This window comes from Limulus polyphemus, unplaced genomic scaffold, assembly GCF_000517525.1.
Source record: "Limulus polyphemus unplaced genomic scaffold, Limulus_polyphemus-2.1.2 Scaffold583, whole genome shotgun sequence".
Taxonomy (NCBI): domain Eukaryota; kingdom Metazoa; phylum Arthropoda; class Merostomata; order Xiphosura; family Limulidae; genus Limulus; species Limulus polyphemus.
The window spans coordinates 224,511-246,211 of NW_013666193.1; the positions used below are offsets into that span (position 1 = coordinate 224,511).

General features: G+C 31.2%; 2 protein-coding genes across 3 annotated transcripts in view; one reads left to right on the forward strand and one right to left on the reverse strand.

The window, feature by feature from the left end:
• The window catches only part of LOC106459261, a 78,930-nt gene extending 59,664 nt beyond the window's left edge, over positions 1-19,266 (forward strand). The window contains exons 15-21 of the mRNA XM_022385715.1: positions 1,777-1,928; positions 3,333-3,606; positions 4,319-4,425; positions 4,958-5,005; positions 6,510-6,626; positions 12,969-13,097; positions 14,943-19,266. Coding sequence (XP_022241423.1) covers positions 1,777-1,928; positions 3,333-3,606; positions 4,319-4,425; positions 4,958-5,005; positions 6,510-6,626; positions 12,969-13,059 — 789 coding nt within the window. The 3' untranslated portion in view covers positions 13,060-13,097; positions 14,943-19,266. The remainder of the gene's footprint in view (positions 1-1,776; positions 1,929-3,332; positions 3,607-4,318; positions 4,426-4,957; positions 5,006-6,509; positions 6,627-12,968; positions 13,098-14,942) is intronic.
• Positions 19,267-19,901: 635 nt separating this feature from the next.
• LOC106459262 (DNA helicase MCM8-like) overlaps positions 19,902-21,701 on the reverse strand; it is an 8,538-nt gene continuing 6,738 nt past the window's right edge. For both annotated transcript variants that reach the window (XM_022385719.1, XM_013918859.2), the window contains exon 3: positions 19,902-20,698. In XM_022385719.1, coding sequence (XP_022241427.1) covers positions 19,952-20,698 — 747 coding nt within the window. In that variant the 3' untranslated portion in view covers positions 19,902-19,951. The remainder of the gene's footprint in view (positions 20,699-21,701) is intronic.

Here is a 21,701-nt window from a genome sequence, read left to right on the forward strand (position 1 = left end):
CTTTGCCTCAAATGTAGCACGGTCATCAGATGCATAGGAAGGATGTGTAGCTTCCAGATGATTTTTCAAAATTGAAGGTTTCAGTGACCCATTTCCAAGAACTTTTGAGCACAGCAGACACTGAGGCTTCTCCACACCATCCACAACAATGAAGTCAAAACCATATTGTACATATGAATCCAGGTATGTACGTTTCTTGGACATGACAAAATCTGAAAAGAAATAATTATGAATTAGTATAGTGACTGTATAGGACTGAACAGGATTGACTGACACTCTCCCTTCCTCCCCCCTCCTCCCTCACGCATGCATGCGAGCACACACACACACATTCTTAGCATTCTCTCTTTCTCTCTCTCTCTCTCTCTCACACACACACACATGTTACAAAATGAAATTTAATTGAATTATTATTCAATCATCAGATACATCAATTATTTACACCCTGCCATGTAATTTTTTACCCCCAAGGGGTAAATTTACCCCTGGTTGAGAATCACTGCTCTAGAATCTCTTAAATGAATATTTATTTTTTTAAATTCTTACTTTTAGTCTTATTTTCTCTCTGAAATCATTAGTGCACAGTGAAATTAAAAGTTGAAAAATCATGAAATAAAATAAACAGTATCTTTTTCTTCTTGTTTGAAATTATGATTGATTCAAGATTTTCAAGTTAATTTTCTTCAAAATTTGAAGTGTTAACATCTGTTTTCTGTTGATTTTATAGGTTTATTACCTAGATTGTACCACAGAAGCAGTTTATCCATCTGTGAAAAACAATAAATCACAGTGGGATCATATTAGCATCATCTTTTGCACTGCGAATTCTTTGCATGTGAACTATGTAATTTTGTACTCACAAGAATGACTCTACTAAGCCTTATTTTTTTTTCTCTAAATTAGTTGTCAAAAAATTAATTTACCTTTCAAATAAGCATTTTAGAGCACAAAAGATATATCAGTCACTAGAATAGAATGTCCCAAAACGATTATAATTCTTATGACTTTCTAACAAAGCTATAAATAGGTTAAAATACTTTGTTAGTGCTCATACCAACAACTTAGCTTAACAGAAATTAAGCATAAATCAGTCTATGCATATACTACAAGAGGGTTATGTGTTGTTTTTTTTCATAAGTAAATCTATGTATATCCTGAAGGGATGTTCTTTCATAAGCATTGGTCATTTTATATAATTAGCTAGTTGTAAAGCATTCCCTAGATTGGTTCTTTAAACATTGTATAAACTTCTCTTGAAGAATGTTATCACATTCTCTGTTATATGTGCTTTACTTGTTTATATCGTGTAATTATTCCTTTGCTATAAGGATGTTCTAGTTCTTTTCTTTCTTACTATGTCTGTGGCTAGAGATGAATATTAGCTGTGTTAATGTAATGTTTAATGTTGTTGTTTTTCAGGGATGTAATTCAGATCAGTGAAAGAGATTGCTACAGAAAAATACTGTTCAGATGACATGTATATTTAGTTACTTTCCTGAATGAATAGCATAATTCCCAGTATCACTTAATACTGTGCATTGTCCAAAAAGCTTACATATATGTATTTTGAATACCAAAACTAGGAATTATGGTATCAACCGAGACCCTGACATTTGAAACTCAATCTTATCTCACCTGTAAAAGTTAATATTATATAGGACCTATACACATCCAACCTATAGTTCAACTGTTTTTCACTGTAGATAGTACGTATCTGCTATATCTGTATTGTGCTGCAAAACAAAAATATTTTGTTTTTTGTTTTAAATATTAAAGGTCTGGTGTGGTCTGACTGATACAGGAGACCTTATAGCTGTTAAGCAGGTCAAGTTAGAACAGACTGACCAGCAGTTAGCAGCAGCAGAATACCAAGCCATACAACAAGAGGTGGAATTGTTAAGGACGTTACAGCATAAAAATATTGTTAGGTTAGTATGAGGAGTCGTTACATCCGTAGCATAGACTCAAATAAAATATCAGATGGACAGTTTCCATCTTATTACTGTAATAGATGTAGTGTGTATGTCAGTATCTATGTATATAACCAAAACTCTTGCACCATCTATTGAATGGTATCCCAAACAAAAATCCATAACAAATTTCAAAGTTTGGGTATTCAAGATTCAAAAAATTAGAAAAATAACTGTGGTATGTGTAACAACTATCTCTTTATAATAGAACACAATTTTAAACAAAAGTACTTTCATCACAATAAGAACATGACTTTCACTAGGACTGTATGTGAGGGTTTGATTATATCTTTATTGATGTAATTTGTAAATGTAGTCCTGAAAAACTATTATTTTTTCAATAAATGGGACCACTTTTAACATACAAAAACATTACAGTTTATGTCAGTAAAATTTATGAAAATATTGAGCTCTGTACATTGAATCATTTTAATCCAATGAGTTGCGTACAAGAGCACAATTTGAACACTTTTTCTCATGCAATACTTTCCCAGAAAAACGATATTTTTTAGAAAATGTTCACTTTTCTAAATTTTTTTCAATGAAGTATGAATATTAACACAAACAGCCACCTGTAGGGCAGCATTTCTGCTAGTTATACTAATGCTCTTTAGTTTTGTGAGGTTTTCAAATAAGCTACAACTGAAAATTCCAAACCATCCAAATACACTGTGGAATTCTGCTTTTTCCTATAGCCTTACAAGACCACAGACTACTCTGATCCAAACAGTACTTGTAATTCTGCTGTTTTCTGTAGACTATAGACTATTCTGATCCAACCAGTACTTGTAATTTTGCTCATTGTTAATTGAAACTGTTCATTTGATACTTTTCCTCTCCATTTTGCCTAAGATTTAAAAAATTTTTCAAACTATATCTCCAGAAATATAAATAAATAAATTGCTTTCATCTGTATGAGAGGTTCAGTTAAGCCTATTATTAAAAAAAGAAATATTTCTATGAAATTAAATAGTTTAAAACAAACATTTGGTGTTTCAAAAAATAATTTGTAATGAGCATGAGATATTTACTTCATATTTGGGCTTTTAATTTCATTAACAAATGGTAAGTGTAACAGCTTATAAGCCATAAAAGTAAGCCATATAAAACAATATAAGACAATGTATTGATGTGATGAGTAAAACTAATGTTATTTACTTGTATCATAAGCTTTTTTACATAACTTATGATTTAATTTTTTTTCTTAATTTCATAGCTTAATTAAAATTGTTTATTTCCGTGTCATCACCTCTTCAATAAAACTGTCTTGTGATTAATACCAATGAAATAAAGGATAAATGGTGTAATGGTGATTTTTTATTCCAAAGGGTATGTTTTTAAAAACTTTTATTTAAATTACAGTTACCTTGGAACTCGTTTAGATGGTGAAACCATTAATATCTTCATGCAATATGTTCCTGGAGGCTCAATTGCCACCAATCTATCTCAGTTTGGAGCATTCTCCGAATCTGTAATAAGACATTATACAAGTCAAACACTTGAGGCTGTTGCTTACCTTCATGGTAATGGTGTAGTACATCGAGACATAAAGGGGGCTAACATTATGGTGATGCCTAATGACCCTTGTGGATTAATTAAGCTTATTGACTTCGGATGTGCCAAGAATATCTGCATGGTAACTAACATATCTTTTCAATATCTATTAGACCACCAATCCTGTGATTTTATGTTTATAAGGAAATGCTGTAAAGTTTGAACATAAAATACACTCATTTGAATATTGTAATATCAAATCTTTGCATGTAAATGAATCAAGAATATAAGCTGATAATAGAGGATGGCTTTTGTAGTTCGTTTTTTTAACTTTTTTACCTTTAGGTGTACTACTAATATTTAATGTAAAAATTTTAGGTTACTATTACTTGTACCAATAATTTTGTGTGGTAGTTTTAGGTAATCTTCAGATGATGCTAAAATATGCACTCACTCGCATTTTTAACTTTTATCATTAAAACTTCTATAGCTTTTTGTTGTTTTTTTGTTTTAATATCATGATAACTAACTGAAACAGGAAGTACTCGTATAATGTTTGTGATTGTTTAGTTTCTTTCTATATCCATTGTTTTTGTGAGAACATTATTCATAATTTATTGCATTTTTCTTCCAATATGCTATTTTAATGTGTTACCAATAGGTGAGAAAATATCCATATTCCTATTTTCCCAATACTTGTGAATACTTAATTGCTTGTTAATATAATATGTATTGAAAATAAGTTTTGTATTTCCGTTATGACAGGTACGTGTTTTAATGACCTTGTCAGTTACGTGTTATAAATTACTTAAAGTATCTTGCATGTATGTTGTATGATTCCTATCACTTTTCAGGGTTTCGGTGCAGATGACAGACAGATTCGTTCAGTAAAAGGAACACCTTATTGGATGGCACCTGAAATTTTGCAAGAGAAAGAGTGTTCACACAAATCAGACATTTGGTAAGAAGGGTTAAACAGACTTTGAGAATATGTGCTGGCTACAAGTAGTTGACAGTTAAGAATCGCTGTGCCAGTGATACAATTGGGATGAGCAAGATTAAGTTGTGGTTTGGGAATAAAAATCTTCCAGTTGCCTTAAGAAGTCATTTGTAATTTATATTAAATTAGTCATCTGTTAGTGGTTTTCTGAATTAAAGTAAAAAAAAATTGTATTTGAGGTAGTAGTGAAAACAAATGAAATTATTGAACTGCTTTATAGCTGCTAGTATCAACAGTTCAAACATGTATCAGTTTGTTTGAAAATGCTGATAAGGATGGACTTGTATATACGTAAATAAATTCATTGTATGTAATTTATACTATCCATACAAGTGAGGAATAAAGTAGCACCCACTTGTCTGTACAGGTATATATATGTGTATGTGTGTATATATACATATATATGTTTACTAAACAGAATTTACACATTTTAAGATTCTTAGTCATCTTCTGAAATGTCAGGATTGTTTTCAAGTTGTTGTTTTTTTAACAGGAGCATTGGCTGCACTGTCCTAGAAATGGCAACCACTAAGCCTCCTTGGTAGGTAAATAACCAACTGTTTTATACCATTACAAATTAATAGAACAAGCCATAACAAGTTATTGTCAGATTTAATGAAAATGGAGATACCCTTACTCATTCAGCAAATCTGCTGAACATCTAAAGCTATCCCAGATGCCCAGAGAGATTATGAAAATGTGCATTTGTGTAAGGTCACTAATATATGTTGGATAATCATGTGTGTCTGTGTTAATCACTCAGTTATTTTAAATGAAAATTATATCATGTTATCTTAGAAATTATTCTCAATGTATTATACTCTTAATACATATGTTGCGTCCTAGATGTATTACCCACATCTCTGAGGTAGTTTGTATGCAATTCAACAGAGCATGTGGAAAGATAAGTGCTAGAAATATTCTGACAATAAAGAAAGTTAAAATTTGTCTCATTACAATGAAATTATAAAGTTTACAAAAAATGTAATAATAGCTATCCATGCTAGCTTAAATGCTGCTCTATGGGTGGCTGTTTGTGCAAGTAATTACTAATTGTAGTATTCATACCTCATTGCTCATTGACAAGGATTTATAAAAAGTGAATATTTTCTTAAAAAGAAATTTTTTACTGGAAAGTACTGCACGAGAAAAGTGTTCAGATTGTGTTCTTTAGTCATATGCAACTCAATGCATCAAAATATTTAATGAACAGAGCTCGAAATTTTCATACATTTTAGTGACATAAACTATAATGTTTTTATATGTTAAAAGTGGTGCCATTTATTGAAAAATAATAGTTTTTTTAAAAACTCCAGTTTTTCAGTACTACATTTAAACAGTCCTAGTGAAAGTCATGTTCTTGTTGTGATGAAAGTACTTTTATTTGAAATTGTGTTCTATTATAAAGAAATGATTGTTGCACATGCCACAGTTGCTTTTCAAATTGTCTGAATCTTGAATACCCAAAGTGTGATATTTTTTTATGGATTTTTGTTTGTGGTGCCATTCAATAGATGGCACAGTTTTGGTTATGTACATAGATGCTGACATACACGCTATGTCCATAATAGTAAGAAGATTGTTAGTGCCCTTGAACGTAATTTTCTCCCAGATTAACAGATCAGTAAAACTACTGTTTTAACATCTTTCCTTATATTCAGCTAGTTTGTTTGTGTATAGCTGATAAAAAATTTATATGCATAGGTATTATAAGTTTAACTTTTGGAGGTAAATTTAACAAAATTTTTGATTTCTTTATATTATGAAGTGTATAATCAGATTTTTAATATCAAGAAATTTCGTTTGAAAGACATTTATCTAGTGTGAAATTTCATCAGTGATATTAAAAGATTATCATTTAGTTTCAAAGCTTAAACATGATAAATATAGTTTACAGCTAAAATGTGAATTGAATTGAATACACTGACACTTTTATTGAAGGAGTTAATATGTAAATTTACTGTAAAAGTTTGAAAACAAAAACTTTTATTTTACCTATTTCTAAATTAAAGATAAACTTTATTGTTTGATCTGTGTCTTAATAGGAGTGAACTTCCACCATTATCTGCAGCTTATGTCATTGGCCAAGGCACAAGGGAACCATCAATACCAAAAAACTTAAGTCAAGAAGCACAGGATTTTATTCATTGCTGTCTGACTAGGTAATTTTGTGATTTATGTCTTATTCTTTTGTTTTTTACACTTCAGATTTTCAGAATAGGCTAATTTCATGTCACAATTATTTGAACCGTTGCTTTGGTTTCTTGGAAAACTGCAGTTGTTGAAACTATTTTTATAGTTAGAACTTAATAGTTTAAATCTTCAATAAGTATTTAGAATTCTTCTGTTTTTAAGATTTTTTTTGATTCATTGTTTAATATAGCCTCTGGTAATGAAAAATTGTTGATGCACCTTGGCCAGTATGTTTTCTTAATCACTGGACATTCTTCTCAACTAAGGCTAAATATAACCTAGTGATCAGCAAATGTGCTCAAATGCAGCAGTCATGATTTGAGATGTGATGCCACTGAACTCACTCTACACTTTCAATTGTAGGTGCATTATGAAAGTGACAATCAGTATTATTAATTCAGTGTTGTTCATTCTTTTTTATCAGTATTTTGAAATTAGGAACTACTTTGATAGATTTTGTAGGAGTCTTTGACTTGGCCATTTAGTCCATGTGCTCTTCAGGTTGAAAATTTCAATTTCTACACAGCCACATGCAGTATTTTATCTAGTTTGATACTGATTTTAGTTATTGTACAGCAGAAGTGTTGCTAGGTATTTAAAAGATTCAGGGCTTGGGTCCATAAGCCCCGTCCACCAAGAACAATTAGGTATTTCAACATTTTGCAGAAAAAAATACAATGATGTATTAAACTACACTGGTAAGATGAAACAAGCCATATGGTATGTTAAGTGAATTTAAACAGTGACATAGTAACTGTAAATTTACAAACACAGAACGATCCTGTTAAAGCACATACTTGAACATCACACTTTTGAATATTAAACTTTGTTTTCACGTATATAACATAATATCGAATGCCTACTTACAAATTATTTAGGAAGCGTCAATGTATACCTCCTGTGATGTCTTTTAACGAAAATGGTCAGTGACGACATCCTTAGACACAAATTCCAGCATACTTTTCTCATTCGAAAACACTGCAGGGAGCTTTAGTCTAGTTTGTCCCATTTTACTTTTCAACCAAGTGATTTACAATTTGTGTGGTGAGATTATTAGTTGGATACAATTCAAAGAGCAGTAAAACAATATTTAAGTTGAAACGGATGTATACTGTTATGAGATTTAAGCTATTTAGAATAAAAAAATGTAATTTTATGTTACAATTTGAAGTCACTCTGGAAAGAAAAAAAAGGACAATTTAGATTTATTTGGACTTGGGGGGGGGATACGAGGTCAGTCATATTGACCAACCTCGACCACAATTTGGGTAAATAAAATAACTGATAAAATAAATGTTTTTTTTATTGAAAAATAAACATTTGAAATTTATTTAGGAGGTTTTAAAGATTAAGCAAATGAAATTTGAGATTTTTCAGATGACGAAAAGTATTGTTAATATTAACTTGAAAATCATTTTGTACTTGGAGCAATCAACACTTTGACTCCATTTATTCATGAAGAAATCTGTAGTGGAAATTCTTCATTAAAAATTCTAATTTTTTAGTCTACACATAACTCTTAATGTGTACTGAAAGCTTGTAAAATAATGTGAAGATCCAAAAAACATATTAGAAGTCATAGTATGGAAACTGAAGGTCAATTTTTAGTTTAAATTGACTAAACTTGTAGAGAAAGAGTTAGTGCTAGAGAATCACTGGTAAGTTCAAAAAGTGTTTGATCTAAGCCAGTATAGAATAATAGTGTTCTCATATTATCCATTGTGCTGACATCCTCACATACACCATTTGCAGTTTTAAAAAAAATCACCCATGTGTTTTGTTTTCTCCTTTGTACTGCTGTTTTCTGGATGTCAATGCCATTGTTTATGCACAAGGTCATTACTTTTTCACATATTTCTTTTGTCTTTTCATTTGTTCTCATATTATTTAAAGTACTGCAGACTGCTTCTTTAAGATTGACTGCTTTTACCAAATCAAAGTTTTCTTTTTTTGGAGCAGCTTATGTTATACTAAGGAGGGAATGGAACATAAACAGGCACTGTTGGCAATTTATGCAGTTTTACTAACTGACCAGTGGCTTTTGAAGACTTCATTTTGAAAAAGGCACTGCACAGCACATTATTATCTGCGCATTTATCTGAAAGCTATACCAATTGGCTGTATTTTAATCTGAGTTGAGTTTGGACATCGCTGAATCTTTGGTGATGTATTAGTGATGTAGTGAAGAAGGTGTACACACTTTCCAATGTATTAAAAAATCAGCAGCTTTTATGATTGACTTACATGTGTGATAGAGCACTAGGTTGAGTTGGTAAGCCTAACAATGGACATAAATGGGTTCTGGGTGATATTTTTGAAGCCTAGCTTGAACACTACCACTTATTCCACACATAACACCTACACCATCATATGTTTGTACTACAAATTGAAGATTGTCAACCTCATTGGCTCAAAGGTGTTGTTGTATTGATTCAGTGAATGAATCTGCATTAAAATTTTTTTTATTTGCCAAATCCCAGAAAATGCTGTTTCACTGAACTACTTTCTAGAACAACATTACTTACACATAGAGCTAACTGCTCCGTATGTTTGTTCCTTGCTTCTTCTGCCATTATCACATATATTCATGATTTATTCAATTCACTGACTTGTTGCATGTCACTTCTCCTGAACAGCACTGACTAATTTCATTCTGAGATGAAGGGGAAGTATATCTAGAATTGACTGGTGCTTTGTAATTTTGAAGAAATGGGGCAAATTTCATCGATAAATTCAAGCACTTGATATATTTTCCTCTGTTTTGGCTTTCTTTAACTTCATTGTGGTTTCTAAATGGTATCCCATGCTTTCCAAGAAATTGTGTGACACCAACGATGTACCATAAATACATCTTTCTCTGGTCTCATTTTCGTTTGCTGCTTACAACTGTTCCATTATATCATTGTGCACCTTCCTCTATCTTCGAAGGCTGCCCAAGCCAACGTGGTTGCCTTATGAACCACTTCCTTTTCATGCTGTCTTCTGGTTTTTTAAGTACATTATTAATCAATACATCTATGTTTCATTTGGTGTGTTTTGGCCAAAATATTTTGCTTGCAAAACAAAATACATTTTGTTGAACAGTATTCCAACCACCTGTGTTTCTCAAAGCAGAGATATTGAAAGGAATGTTGTTGTTTTTTACCCAAATTGCTTATAAGAATACTGCACCAACTTCGGCTGCACTGGGTCATTCCCAATATCTTCTAAATTAGAGGCCTCAAAAGCTGCTCTGAAATCCACAGGCCTGACACATGATGCCTCTGCTTCTGTTTCCTTACTGGAGCCTAACACATCACCCTGATTGAGCTACTCTGCATTCCCAGTTTTCTCTCACTGACATTGCTGTTATGCAGATTTACTGGTAAAAAAATTGCCTGATATCCATTCCCTATGAAGAAGGAAAATTATTTTTTAAGTAAGAACAAAATTAAATAATTAACAAAAGGCTGAAATGAACAAGATTAAACACTCAAATTCAGTTTCACTAATTAAAATTATGTCCTAATTTACTATACAATAGTACATTCTTATTTACTAAACAGTAAAAACCATCATCTAATTCATCAATCAACTAATTTTACCAACACTAATTTGCTGACACTTTGCACTAATCCTGTTATCAACCAACCAACAATTATCAAACAACAAGAAGGTACACCAAAATACCTTCAAAACTGTAAAATATACTCACTAAAACAAAATTTCACACTTAAAATGAGCTTACAAATTCATATCAATTATACAAAACAGATATCAAATTCAGAAAAAGGTTTAGCTAGAAACAAATCTCAAGAAATACCACATGAATCATCATTCATAAAATACAGAATTAAACAGTACCTCACATGTCAACACATCAAAACCATGGTGAAGAAATGGCCTTCACACAGACAAAAATTCAGCACTTTGATCCAGGTCAGTATTGACGACACAACACCATTTTAATCAACAACTCATATGAATTGCATCAAATTTCAATTCTAATTCATTCATACTAGTGAAATCACAAAATAAAGTACAGAGAGATATACTCAGTTAATTGCCAAACTTTTTGCTTCACAAGAAGACCTCTCAGATGGGTGAAATCCTTCTTTACATAAAGTTAAAGAACTTTCAGTATATGTTCAGGTTGTTCTACTAAATTAGTTTTTTCTGGTGAGCCACAGAAATGCAACTTGATGGTGTAAAAGCCTGGCTTGACCAATGACAATTCTTCTTTTTGCATGAAAAGAGTAAGGCTCTCCCCTCACCCTGTACCAAAGGTCATGAAGTTTGGCACTTTTCTGTTGAGTTCCATAACTTGCGGGAATTTTTGGCATTTCAGTATGATATCAATCACGTTTTTTTATTCTGATTTTTTAAGGCACCAACTGGGAATTCTCAAATAGAATCCAGCATGGACTCCATGTGCCAGTGGGTAGCGATGCTTCTGTTTTACGGGATGTTCTTTTTGTTATCCACTATTTGGAATTATCATAATCTATTTATGCTCTAATTAATGATCAAGTATTGAATTACTATTTGTCATCTGGTGACCTAAGAAAATGTTCCTATAGACTGAAGCTGGAGAATGAGCATGAAATTCATATGCCAAGAATGAAACCTAATGGTGGGTAGGTAACAGGCTGACTTAGGAAAGGCGACAAACATCTGGTTACAACACTGTACATTATGAAAGAGACTAGGAATGAAACTTTAACATCCTGGGGTGAATTTTAACTTAGTACGCCCAAGCCAGGCTGAATCAAAAGGCTGGTTCTTTGGGCATACATGTTATCAGTGAAATTTCCAACAATTTCTGGTTCAAACAGTAATAAAAACTTTGCTTTATTATATTGACCTTGTGGTGGAGCTCTGTATTTCGGAGCTGGGTTTGAACCTATGCAATACCACAAAATATTCTCTTTAAGCTATGGGAGCATTATAAGAGTGACAGTGAATCCCTAAACATGGGCAATAGAGTGCTGCTGACTGGCTGTTTCTCTTCTGGTCAGCAATTCAGATTGAGTAGTTTTTACCATGAATATAAATATACAAATATAGTTCAGTACAATCATTAGAAACTTGCCGTGCTACATTAAGTCCATCATAGATTTTCAAACAAACAATGTTAATATCTTTAGAACATTCAGTAACTCTATCTTCATTAGAGCTTTCTTCATTATCATTGCACTGGCCCCCCAGTGGTTCAGCGATACACCATTCAAAACCTGATTTTTTGATTCTCATGATAGGCACAGGACAGGTAACTTCTTGTGCTTAATGACAAACAAGCAAAAAACATTACTGTGCTGAAAGATATTCTATGATAAATTTTTAAGAGACATTTTTACTTATGCTAAAACCTTTAAACTCCTCAAAACACTGAAACAAGGTTTTATGTCTGAGATAATTCAATCTTTATTTACTAGGATTTTCTGGAACTTCTAACAATGAGTCTCTTTTCTCTTTCCTAGATTCTGATGGATGGGTCACACCTTTTTTGGTTTTGGCAAAACATGGTTATAACAAGTTATTAGGAATTCTATAATCATTTAAAATTTTTTATTGTAATTATCTTGTTTTTCTCTGAAAGTCTTTCAGAACATTTCACTTTTTTGTTATGTTTTAAATTGGTCCTTTTGTCCAGCTGCTGCTTTCCAATTCTGTATAGCTTAAATCTATATTTAAGAGAACCTGCTTGTACTGGCAAGAAATATTAAGTAGTTTTTATCTCAAGTAGTTGAGTTGTGTGTAGTATCTGCTTTTCAGAAGTGTTTTTCATCCAATTTTCAGGCATTGTTTCCTCATTGTTACACCACCCCCCCCCTAGTGTGCATTTAATGCACCTAATTAGAGTAATCTACAGTGGTGTTTCATTGCTTTCTGATTTTGAAATATGTGTTAATTGTCTTGACTTATTTAAGTCCAGTTTTTTATACACCTTAACAGATTCTATATTTTTCAGAAAATGCATATGTTTATTACTAATAAAAACAAAAATTATTAAAAAGTGTATCATATATGTTATGTAATTATACACTTTATTCATCTATTTTTCATTCTGCTAAGAGTAATAGATATTCTATACCCAACCACTCCTGCATTTTTTTTCTTTTCACCATTCACCTCCATGATTTATTGATTAAACAATGTTAAGTATCTCTGTCATGATGTTTTGGTTTAATCATACCATACACATGAGTTGTATTAAGTTTTAATAATTAAAGTAAGATAATGCATCAATCAAGTATGAGAAAAATTGAACTATAGCTCACCGCTATGTAATTTCTAGACTCTTTCACCAGAAATTGTTTTTGTGATTTCAGAAATATTGAAGAGAGACCATCAGCAGAAGAATTATCACATCATCTGTTCATGACACCTGATGTACGAAAAGCTCTTTTTACTCATTCTTGAAGTTGCATGGAATTTTAAATAGAGGTGGAATTTCAAAGGTACATTGAGAAGATAAATTAGTGTTTTGTTAAGTTCTCAGAAAAATTACACAGTTATGGCATTTGTATTATGATATACAAAAATTATTTTTCCTACTTCAAGAGAAATCACTGAAACTAACAAATTATCCATTAGATAAAGCAGCTATTTATGTATTTGTCTTTATTTCTTTACCTGTCTTTTTGATCACCACCTTGGATGCCTACAATTATACAGTCTACTACATTTGTCACTGAAATTGGTATCAAACTAGATAGTATTGATATTCTGCTTGATTATATTTTTGGTTTCAAACATTTACTTCTGGACATTTATGTATCTTTATATTGAAAGTTATGTTGTTATAATGTGTACTGGGACACCAAGTATTTACTGAAACTTGGTAGAAACCATACAGTTCATAAACATGGGTGTGACCAAATGATGATCTGTTTTCCAGTTTCTTTTACACCTAATGAATATGATTCGGTTTCAAACCAATATGGTGTTTTTGTCGCATTTCTTATGCTTAAAGAGCTTTCGTGTTTCACCACCTTTAAAAGTTTCAATAATACTTTAGATTTTTCAGTTTGCAGTCTTCTAGAGACTAGTTTGCCCTGTGTATAAAGAATTTTTATTTCAGAAATTATTTTTATATACTTGTAAGTGTAATTTTTGTTTGCTTTAGACACCACAGATTCAAAGAATGAAAGAATCTTCCAGTGTTAAGTATACCAGTTTAACCTCTGGAATTTGAGTGGTTAAATGTGTAATATCAAGAGGTTCAGTATACCCTCTATACCCAATTTAGAAGGATAAGTGTGCATGTCCAACCAGATTAAATGTGTCGTACTTAACATAATCAGTTTGAAAAGTTAAACGTGCATTATTTGATAACATCAGATTGAAAGTTTAATTGTGCTTTATGTGATCTAACTATTTTGAAAGGTAAAGTGTGCACACTTGATCTCGGTAGTTTAAATAGTGACGTGCACATAGATGTTTTTATCGATATTCAGTAAATGAGTCTTATGTATCTGTAATTTTGAAAACTTTTTTTTTCAAACCCAAGATTTATACTTTCTTTGCTCTTTTTATATAAATATTATATCTATAATCTATTTAATTTTTTTCTCTATAAAAGAAAATGAAAATATCCGAGTTTGTGGAAATTTCTGATAAATATGATCTTATTCTGTGTAGATGAGAAGAAATTGAATTGTTTGTTCTTCATCATGTCAAAAATTAAAATATGCTCAAACAACAGTTTTTTTTATTTTTGCTTATATGGATGATATTTTTCTGTATAAAAGAATTGGAAAATCATTATTGAGAAACATGTTGAATTTTCTTGAAGGTACCTTTTCTTATTTCCCAACAAATTTAGACCAGAAGTGTAAATACACATTATATGTGACATGTCATGACATTTTAGTCTTAATGGTATTTTGATAAGCTGGAATGTTTAGACTTAATACACTAATATTACTTCTGTTAACAGTAACTCTTTTAAATGACTGTAAGATGCTGTAAGCTGAAACATTAAAAGTAGCATTCTCTTAGGTAATGTAACGAGAGCAGTCATGGAGTCCTTTGTTTCTAAGCTACAAGAACATATCAGTTTTTATATAAGCAACTAGTTTTATTGGATAATTACTTAGTGTAAAGTAAACCCTTTCCTTCGTAGATAAAGTATTGAAAATTGAATGCCAAAATTCTAAAAGCTTGAATTATATCAAAAAGACATTTTCCTTACGTTGTGTTTGTTACCTACATAATTATTTTCTCTGCAGCTTCTTTGTATTACGTAGATATGAAATAGAAAAGGCTCATACACTACCGCCATATTATTTTACTAACTACAGATCTAAGATGGTGAGATGATAGCACAGGGTGCAGTGAGACTTAAACTAGTGAATTACAATGGAAGCTTGTGTCCTTTTTTTGGCCAAGGATGACTTTACAGTGAGACTACTCCAAGATCCCTTCAGGGAGTCCAAGCTTTCAAGTCTGTTTTTAAAAATATATTGCTCCTTCTCCAGATGTATGTTAGCCTGTCTGAACTGTTTTTAAATACCTTTTCTTGGAAATACAGTAATGTTTCCTTACTTGTAAAAAGCTAGTTTATTTTTTATTTAAATACATATGTTGTTGTTTTTTTATGTACCATAGAGCATGAGCAAAGCTCATTGTTAACCACATTTAATCTTTCTGTTTAGGTAGATATTGAGAAATATGGTGCTTGGATATTCTAAAACTGTTTACAGAAAAGATAACTAACTAATGATATGTATTATTCCTAAATATATATGTACAAAAGAACTAGAAGACAATTACCTTTAAGATTAGCAACTAAAACATGGCATAGTGTGATATCCACTTTGTGTGGTGGTTTTCTTAAAGGTTTATTACACCAATATTATTGGCTGAAAATGAAATGTTTCAAATTGTATGTTTCATTGATTTTTTTTTGCAGAAATAACATACTCAAATTTTGTCCGTGTTGTTTTTTATTTTTTTGTTAGCCAGCAATGTAGTAGAATGGTGTTGAACTTTAGCATAACATTTTTGTTCAAAAAATTAAAGCTGCTTATTGTATATTTTGTACAGCATAAGAATTATAACAAGTATAATAATCCCTATGTATATATATAACTCTTTTGAAATTCAAGTCACAAGTAAGTTTTTAATGAAGAGATTATTAAAAGCTTATGTTGAAGGAGGATTTACTATGGCCACTTTAACAACCAACTTTCTTTTCATAAACGACTCTACCAGATTTAAGCATATAATATTCATTAATGTGAGATTTTCTTCAACCAGATCTTAGAAACTTTTTTCTGTTGTAGAACTCCTGATACAAACATACCTGGCAGCTTTTTTTGTAATATTTTAAACTACATAAACATCAACAGTTCCTAAATTTTGAACTGTTAGATGGCAATAACACATTAAATTGATTGCACAAGACTTTGAAGATGCTTTTCCAAATACCAAATTCTTTGGAGAGTGAGATAAAATTGGTATTTAAAAAGATTTTTTTTAGAATTTTAATAAACAACCATGTTTATAAAAGAATGAAATGGTTATGTATACAAATGAAACTTTTGCTGTCCTTTTTTTTTATTTGAGGAGTTAATTTCATGTTGTGATTACAAGGGGTGTAATAATAAAGTATACCTGTCATTGTTTATGTTTGTATGTCCCCCCTCATACATTGAGGGGGGAACTACTTAATATTAAAGTTCAAAAGCAATAAAAAAAGCTTAAACAAATATACATCATAATAATTTCACAGAACCATAAGTATTTATTCAATTATTTTATTAGAGATTTATATAGAACTTCAGCCCTTTTGTTACGATGTTTTATTAAAATGTTTGCGCAGTTAGTGTGCACAAACATATGCTTACAAATAAAACTGTATTAAAACTGGTAGCAATAATTACTAACGGTTTAGAAATTTTAGCCAAGTATAGATGTCCTGTTTCGCTAGAGCGAGGAGAGCAATGTCAAGTGATATTTCCAGTATTTTTTTTCCATTATTATATAATTATAGTATATAACCTAGTAATGAAAAAAGAAGACATACAGTATTTTAAAAACGTTACACCTTCAATCAGCATGAATTTTATTTTACATATACAAGTATTTGTTTGAAGTAACGTAACCGTTCTGAGTAAAACTGGTTTTAGTATTTGTCACAAACTTGCATAAGTGATTCTGATAAGATACAAGTTCTTATAAATACGGTTCTAATTTAATTTATTCTGTGTTGCTCAAAAATGACAGTCGCCAACTAAAATTTTTTACTAGTGAGCTGATGTTTTGTATTGGTGGTTAGTGTGAAAACTGAATCTGTCCAATTTATTCCCTTCAGTTGGTCTGGCTATAGTCATGTAGGAATACTTGAAATATTCATATTACTCCTACTTAAGGATTCTCTGTTAAATCACATCATGGAATGTTTTTACTTGTGGTTACCAACTTGTCTCTACAAAGCAGTCAAGATTTTTTCCTCCTCTTGTTTGATGGATGAAAATTTTAATTAACTTAAACTAATGAAGCCCTTTAGCAAAATAACTGGTTATACAGTTCCTCAGATATGTTTCGACTTCTTTTTTTTTTTTTTACCCAAGTTTTTTAGCAGAGGATTGTAATTTCTTAATACAATAGCTCTTAGTACGAATTTTGTACTGTTCCTTACTTTAGGAATTTTAGAACATTCTTTTTAATGGTCTCTGTGTCTAGTTTACTGTGTCATCCTGATCAACTGGATGTATAGATTATTTAAATCGTGGCTCTAGATATTTCACAAATCTGCACTTATTCCAGCTTTCTATATTTACTGTATTATCAATTGGTTTCTAAAGTATATGTGGAAAATTTCTTACTGAAACATTATACAGATATAGTTAGAAAACCAAAACAATTTAATATCATCAGGAAGGATATGATAATTATAGTTATGTAAGCTATAAAAGTCAAGCCTAAAGACATACAGCAGGAAGGACAATACAAACAATAATACCATGTTACAAATTATAATGCAGTAGCATCTTGGTTTAGTGGTACTTGAAAAAGTAGGACCTACAAAGTAGTAGGGATACACCATCTACCAGAATTAACCTCAAATTGCATACCTCACTTATTAAAAAAAAATAAGTGCTCAAGCTAATAACATATCATTTATACCCTCTTTCACTGTCTGTAGCCAATTGTGGGAAGATGGCTGCTTCGAAAAAATAAAAAAACAAGCATGTTAATAAAATAGCCCAGTAAATGTTGATAAGTATAACTTATCCCTTGACATAAGCGTTCCAACCCCCAAAATGGTGAAGTAGTTAGTCATACTGTAAGCAACTACTAATGAATGATTGATGTTGAGGTTCAAAATTATACTATACTTAAATGTATTAAAATATTTTCAGCCAAGGTTTTCAATAGCATCACCCCATCCTCTACACTTAATAGCCTACTGTTAACTAGGACAGCTCAGGTGAACTGTTTTATGAAAGTTTTTCTGACCACATTTAATTAAAAGACACTAATATATATATATATATGTGTGTGAAATAATAAAGTAAGATACATTTAATGTCACTGATAAAATTCACTAAATATTAGTTTAGTAACTAAAACTTAATTGTTAGATATATCTTTGCAACTGTGATAAATAGTTTTACCTAGAGCTGAAGAAATATTACTACAAGGAGAGGAAAGTCCATAAATTCGAAAATTATACTAAAAATATCAATATTACAAAGAAACGTAAGAAATCTAAATAATGAGCTTCAATTTCAGAAATAAAGTATAATTTGCTCTATTTACAGATTGCTGTGACAAATTATAACTAAATTATTTAAAGTAATCATATCATTGTATTTATGCATAAATATAAATTAGCAATACATGATGTGATGAGTAATTAGCATATATTTTTACATTCTTACTAAGCATCCACCTTCTCGCAATGGCTGTAGACAGTGAAAGCTGGCAGTGTTGGACATAGTGTCCTTTAGCACTCACATGTGCATCTTTTCTTTTGGTAAAAGGAGAGGCATGTGAATTGAGGTTAATTCTGGTTAACCGTTTTTTTTCACTGTATCTTATAATTTCCTACTGTTATCGTAACTGGATGTTATAGGTTGTGGCATCCTTCCTTTTCATAGTTTACATATATACAGTTTTCTCTGGCATCAGGAGCAAGGGAGATGAGTCATTATTAACAACAAACTGTTGTGTATTAAAAGCTTGTATATTCCTCAATACTCTGAACCTTATAAAGCAGAATGTTACACTTGAGAGTTGTTGTTAGAAAAAGTTCTCAAATATTGTATGAATTTTTATTAATCACAATTCATGTGTGTTGTTTATCAGACAAATGTACTTCACTCAATTAAGCCAAGTACTACAAAATAGTTTACAAGAAAAAAAAGGTAATAAGGGTATTTGGATTAATACATTATTTTTGTATGCAAATCATTATTGGAATTGAGAGTTGCTTGTTTGAATTCTGAGGTTAAAACTATTTTTTTATATTTTGCATTTTGTAAATTTGCAAATTATTAAAGTTCATTTTGAAAAAAATATTTACATATGTTTAAGTGATACACATTTACCCTAGAAGTGTTCTTGGTGCATAACTTAATAAACGGATGTGTCAATAAATACAAATGTACAATCGAAGTTGTGTGTTTTTGTATTCGTAAACAAATCACAAGTTGTGTCATAAAAAAAAAAGAAGTGTACAGGTAAGCATTTAACATTATGAACAAAAAAAAAAAAAAGAGATAAAAATCCTATAGTATTCTTGATTTAAACTAAGTAGAACTGGGAATCTGTCCATTTACACAGGTAGAAACTAGCCTTAGTGAAGGATTTTCTCATGTTAAACTTTTACCAGAAATTCCCCCACAAACCCTCCTGGAATTAGTAAAACCTAGGAATGCTTGAAAGAGCTTCAGTTGGGAGGAGGAGAAGGTATCATTCACTAGTTCATATGTGACCTCTGCTAAGGGTGGAACTCGGAGGCCCTATCAGACAAGCGTTAAGCTATATCTGTAATGCTGCATCACTAAGTTGTCTTTAATTGAAAAATAATCAAAGCAGTGATGGAGTAAAAGGTTTATGTAGATAATTTATCATTTTAGAATGGATGTTTGGATTACATGTTTAAAAAAATATAATGTGTATCAGTTGTAAATGTTCTAAGATTATTTAATGAAATAATGTACAATTAAGAACTTGACGTCTTTATGAAAGGGCTGCCTTTACTTTTTTATTTATATGAAATACAACATACAAAATACTGGTGTGGATTTTATTTAACTTATCTTTTTTACAAGAGCCAAATTTTAGGATACAAAAACAACTAATAATCTGTAGTTTGAAGTTGGTAAGCTTTTGGTCCTTTTTTCAGGAGGAATCCTTGGTTGTTCAGAGAGCTCACAAAACCAAGGAAATCCAATACATGTATTCCCATGTCAGTGGCAATTTCTCGCATCTGTTGAACTGTAAAAAGTGAGTTATAAGTTTTTTCTGCTACTTTTGTTAATGCAGCAATGAACCTCTTTGCATGAGAGCGACCACTCATACCAGATCCATGCTGTGATCTCTGAAAGTCCAGTAACCCAAACTCATCAGAGTATGTGTCTAACATACTGTACTTCATTATTTCCACTGTATCTAAGGCATCTTGCTGAGAGCATTCTTCTCGGAGGTCAAGTCGAGCTCGAGCCTCAGTCAGCCTTATCATAGATTCCAGCTGACGAGTAGTGATAGGTGTGCTTTCACCAGTTTGATGATGCTTTCGTAACTCTAAGTAAAACTTTTGAAGGATTTCACAGGCTTCAGAAGATAACTTTGGATGGACGTATTTTCGAGCATATGCAAAATATTTTCTTAGTAATTGGTGAGGAATAGGATCACATTTCTCATTTGGAGTGTATTTCAGCCTTTCACTAAGAGGTTGACTGGTTACACGTTCTAGTTGGCTTAATATACTAATAGGAGTTGAGCAGTTTGATACTGTTGGCTTCAGAGTTCCTTTTCCACCTCCTTCTTTGGCTCGTCCAGCATGAAGAGCCATCACATGTTCTGAGAGTTTGCTATCGAGTTCCTGAAATAATAAAACCAAAATAATTATTTCTTTACTTAATAATACACCGTACATATATACTTTACAGATATAATTTTCTTAATGTAGATATATTTCAAGAATACAATTTTTTATAAAGTTAACCATGTCAAACAAATTTCCCTAAAATTTATCCGTAAGGGACACACATGTAAAGCTAATTATATCATAATTTTTGAACCAAATATAACAATTCACAGATAACTGTTCACTTAAAAAGAAAATACATAAAAACAAAATTCAAGAAGCCAAGTTTTGCATATATTTGTAAATTATCTATTTCTTGTGAAGTAAAAGTCATGTCTGCTAACGTCTAAAAATAGTTTGAGAATATATAGTATAAGTGTGGTATTCAGTTACACCGGTTTCTAACATGTAAGCTGTAAATTATTTGCAATAACTAGCTTCAATGAACTTCAGAAAACTACCATTATCATATTCAACTAAAAAGAACTGAAGTTCCTGAAACTTCAGAAAACTACCATTATCGTATTCAACTAAAAAGAACTGAAGTTCCTGAAACTTCAGAAAACTACCATTATCATATTCAACTAAAAAGAACTGAAGTTCCTGAAACTTCAGAAAACTACCATTATCATATTCAACTAAAAAGAACTGAAACTTCAGAAAACTGACATTATTGTATTCAACTAAATGAACTGAAGTTCCTCAAACTTCAGAAAACTATCATTATCATATTCAATTAAAAAGAACTGAAGTTCCTCCAAGTAAAGTCGCTGCTGGACTAAGCATTGTGATAGCTAAATGATCTAAAAAACCTTGTCAATGCGAAATTTAAATTAATTACATGTTGATTTTTAAAATCAATGATCTTTTTTAATAGCTTCTTAGTGATTAAGTAACACTTAGCATTTGATTAATATCTACTGTATGTTCTTCATTCATACCATTATCAGCCAAGATAAATGGTACTGAAGCAAAGAGCTAGTAGTAGGAACAGTACACTGCAATTCCTTTAACTCAG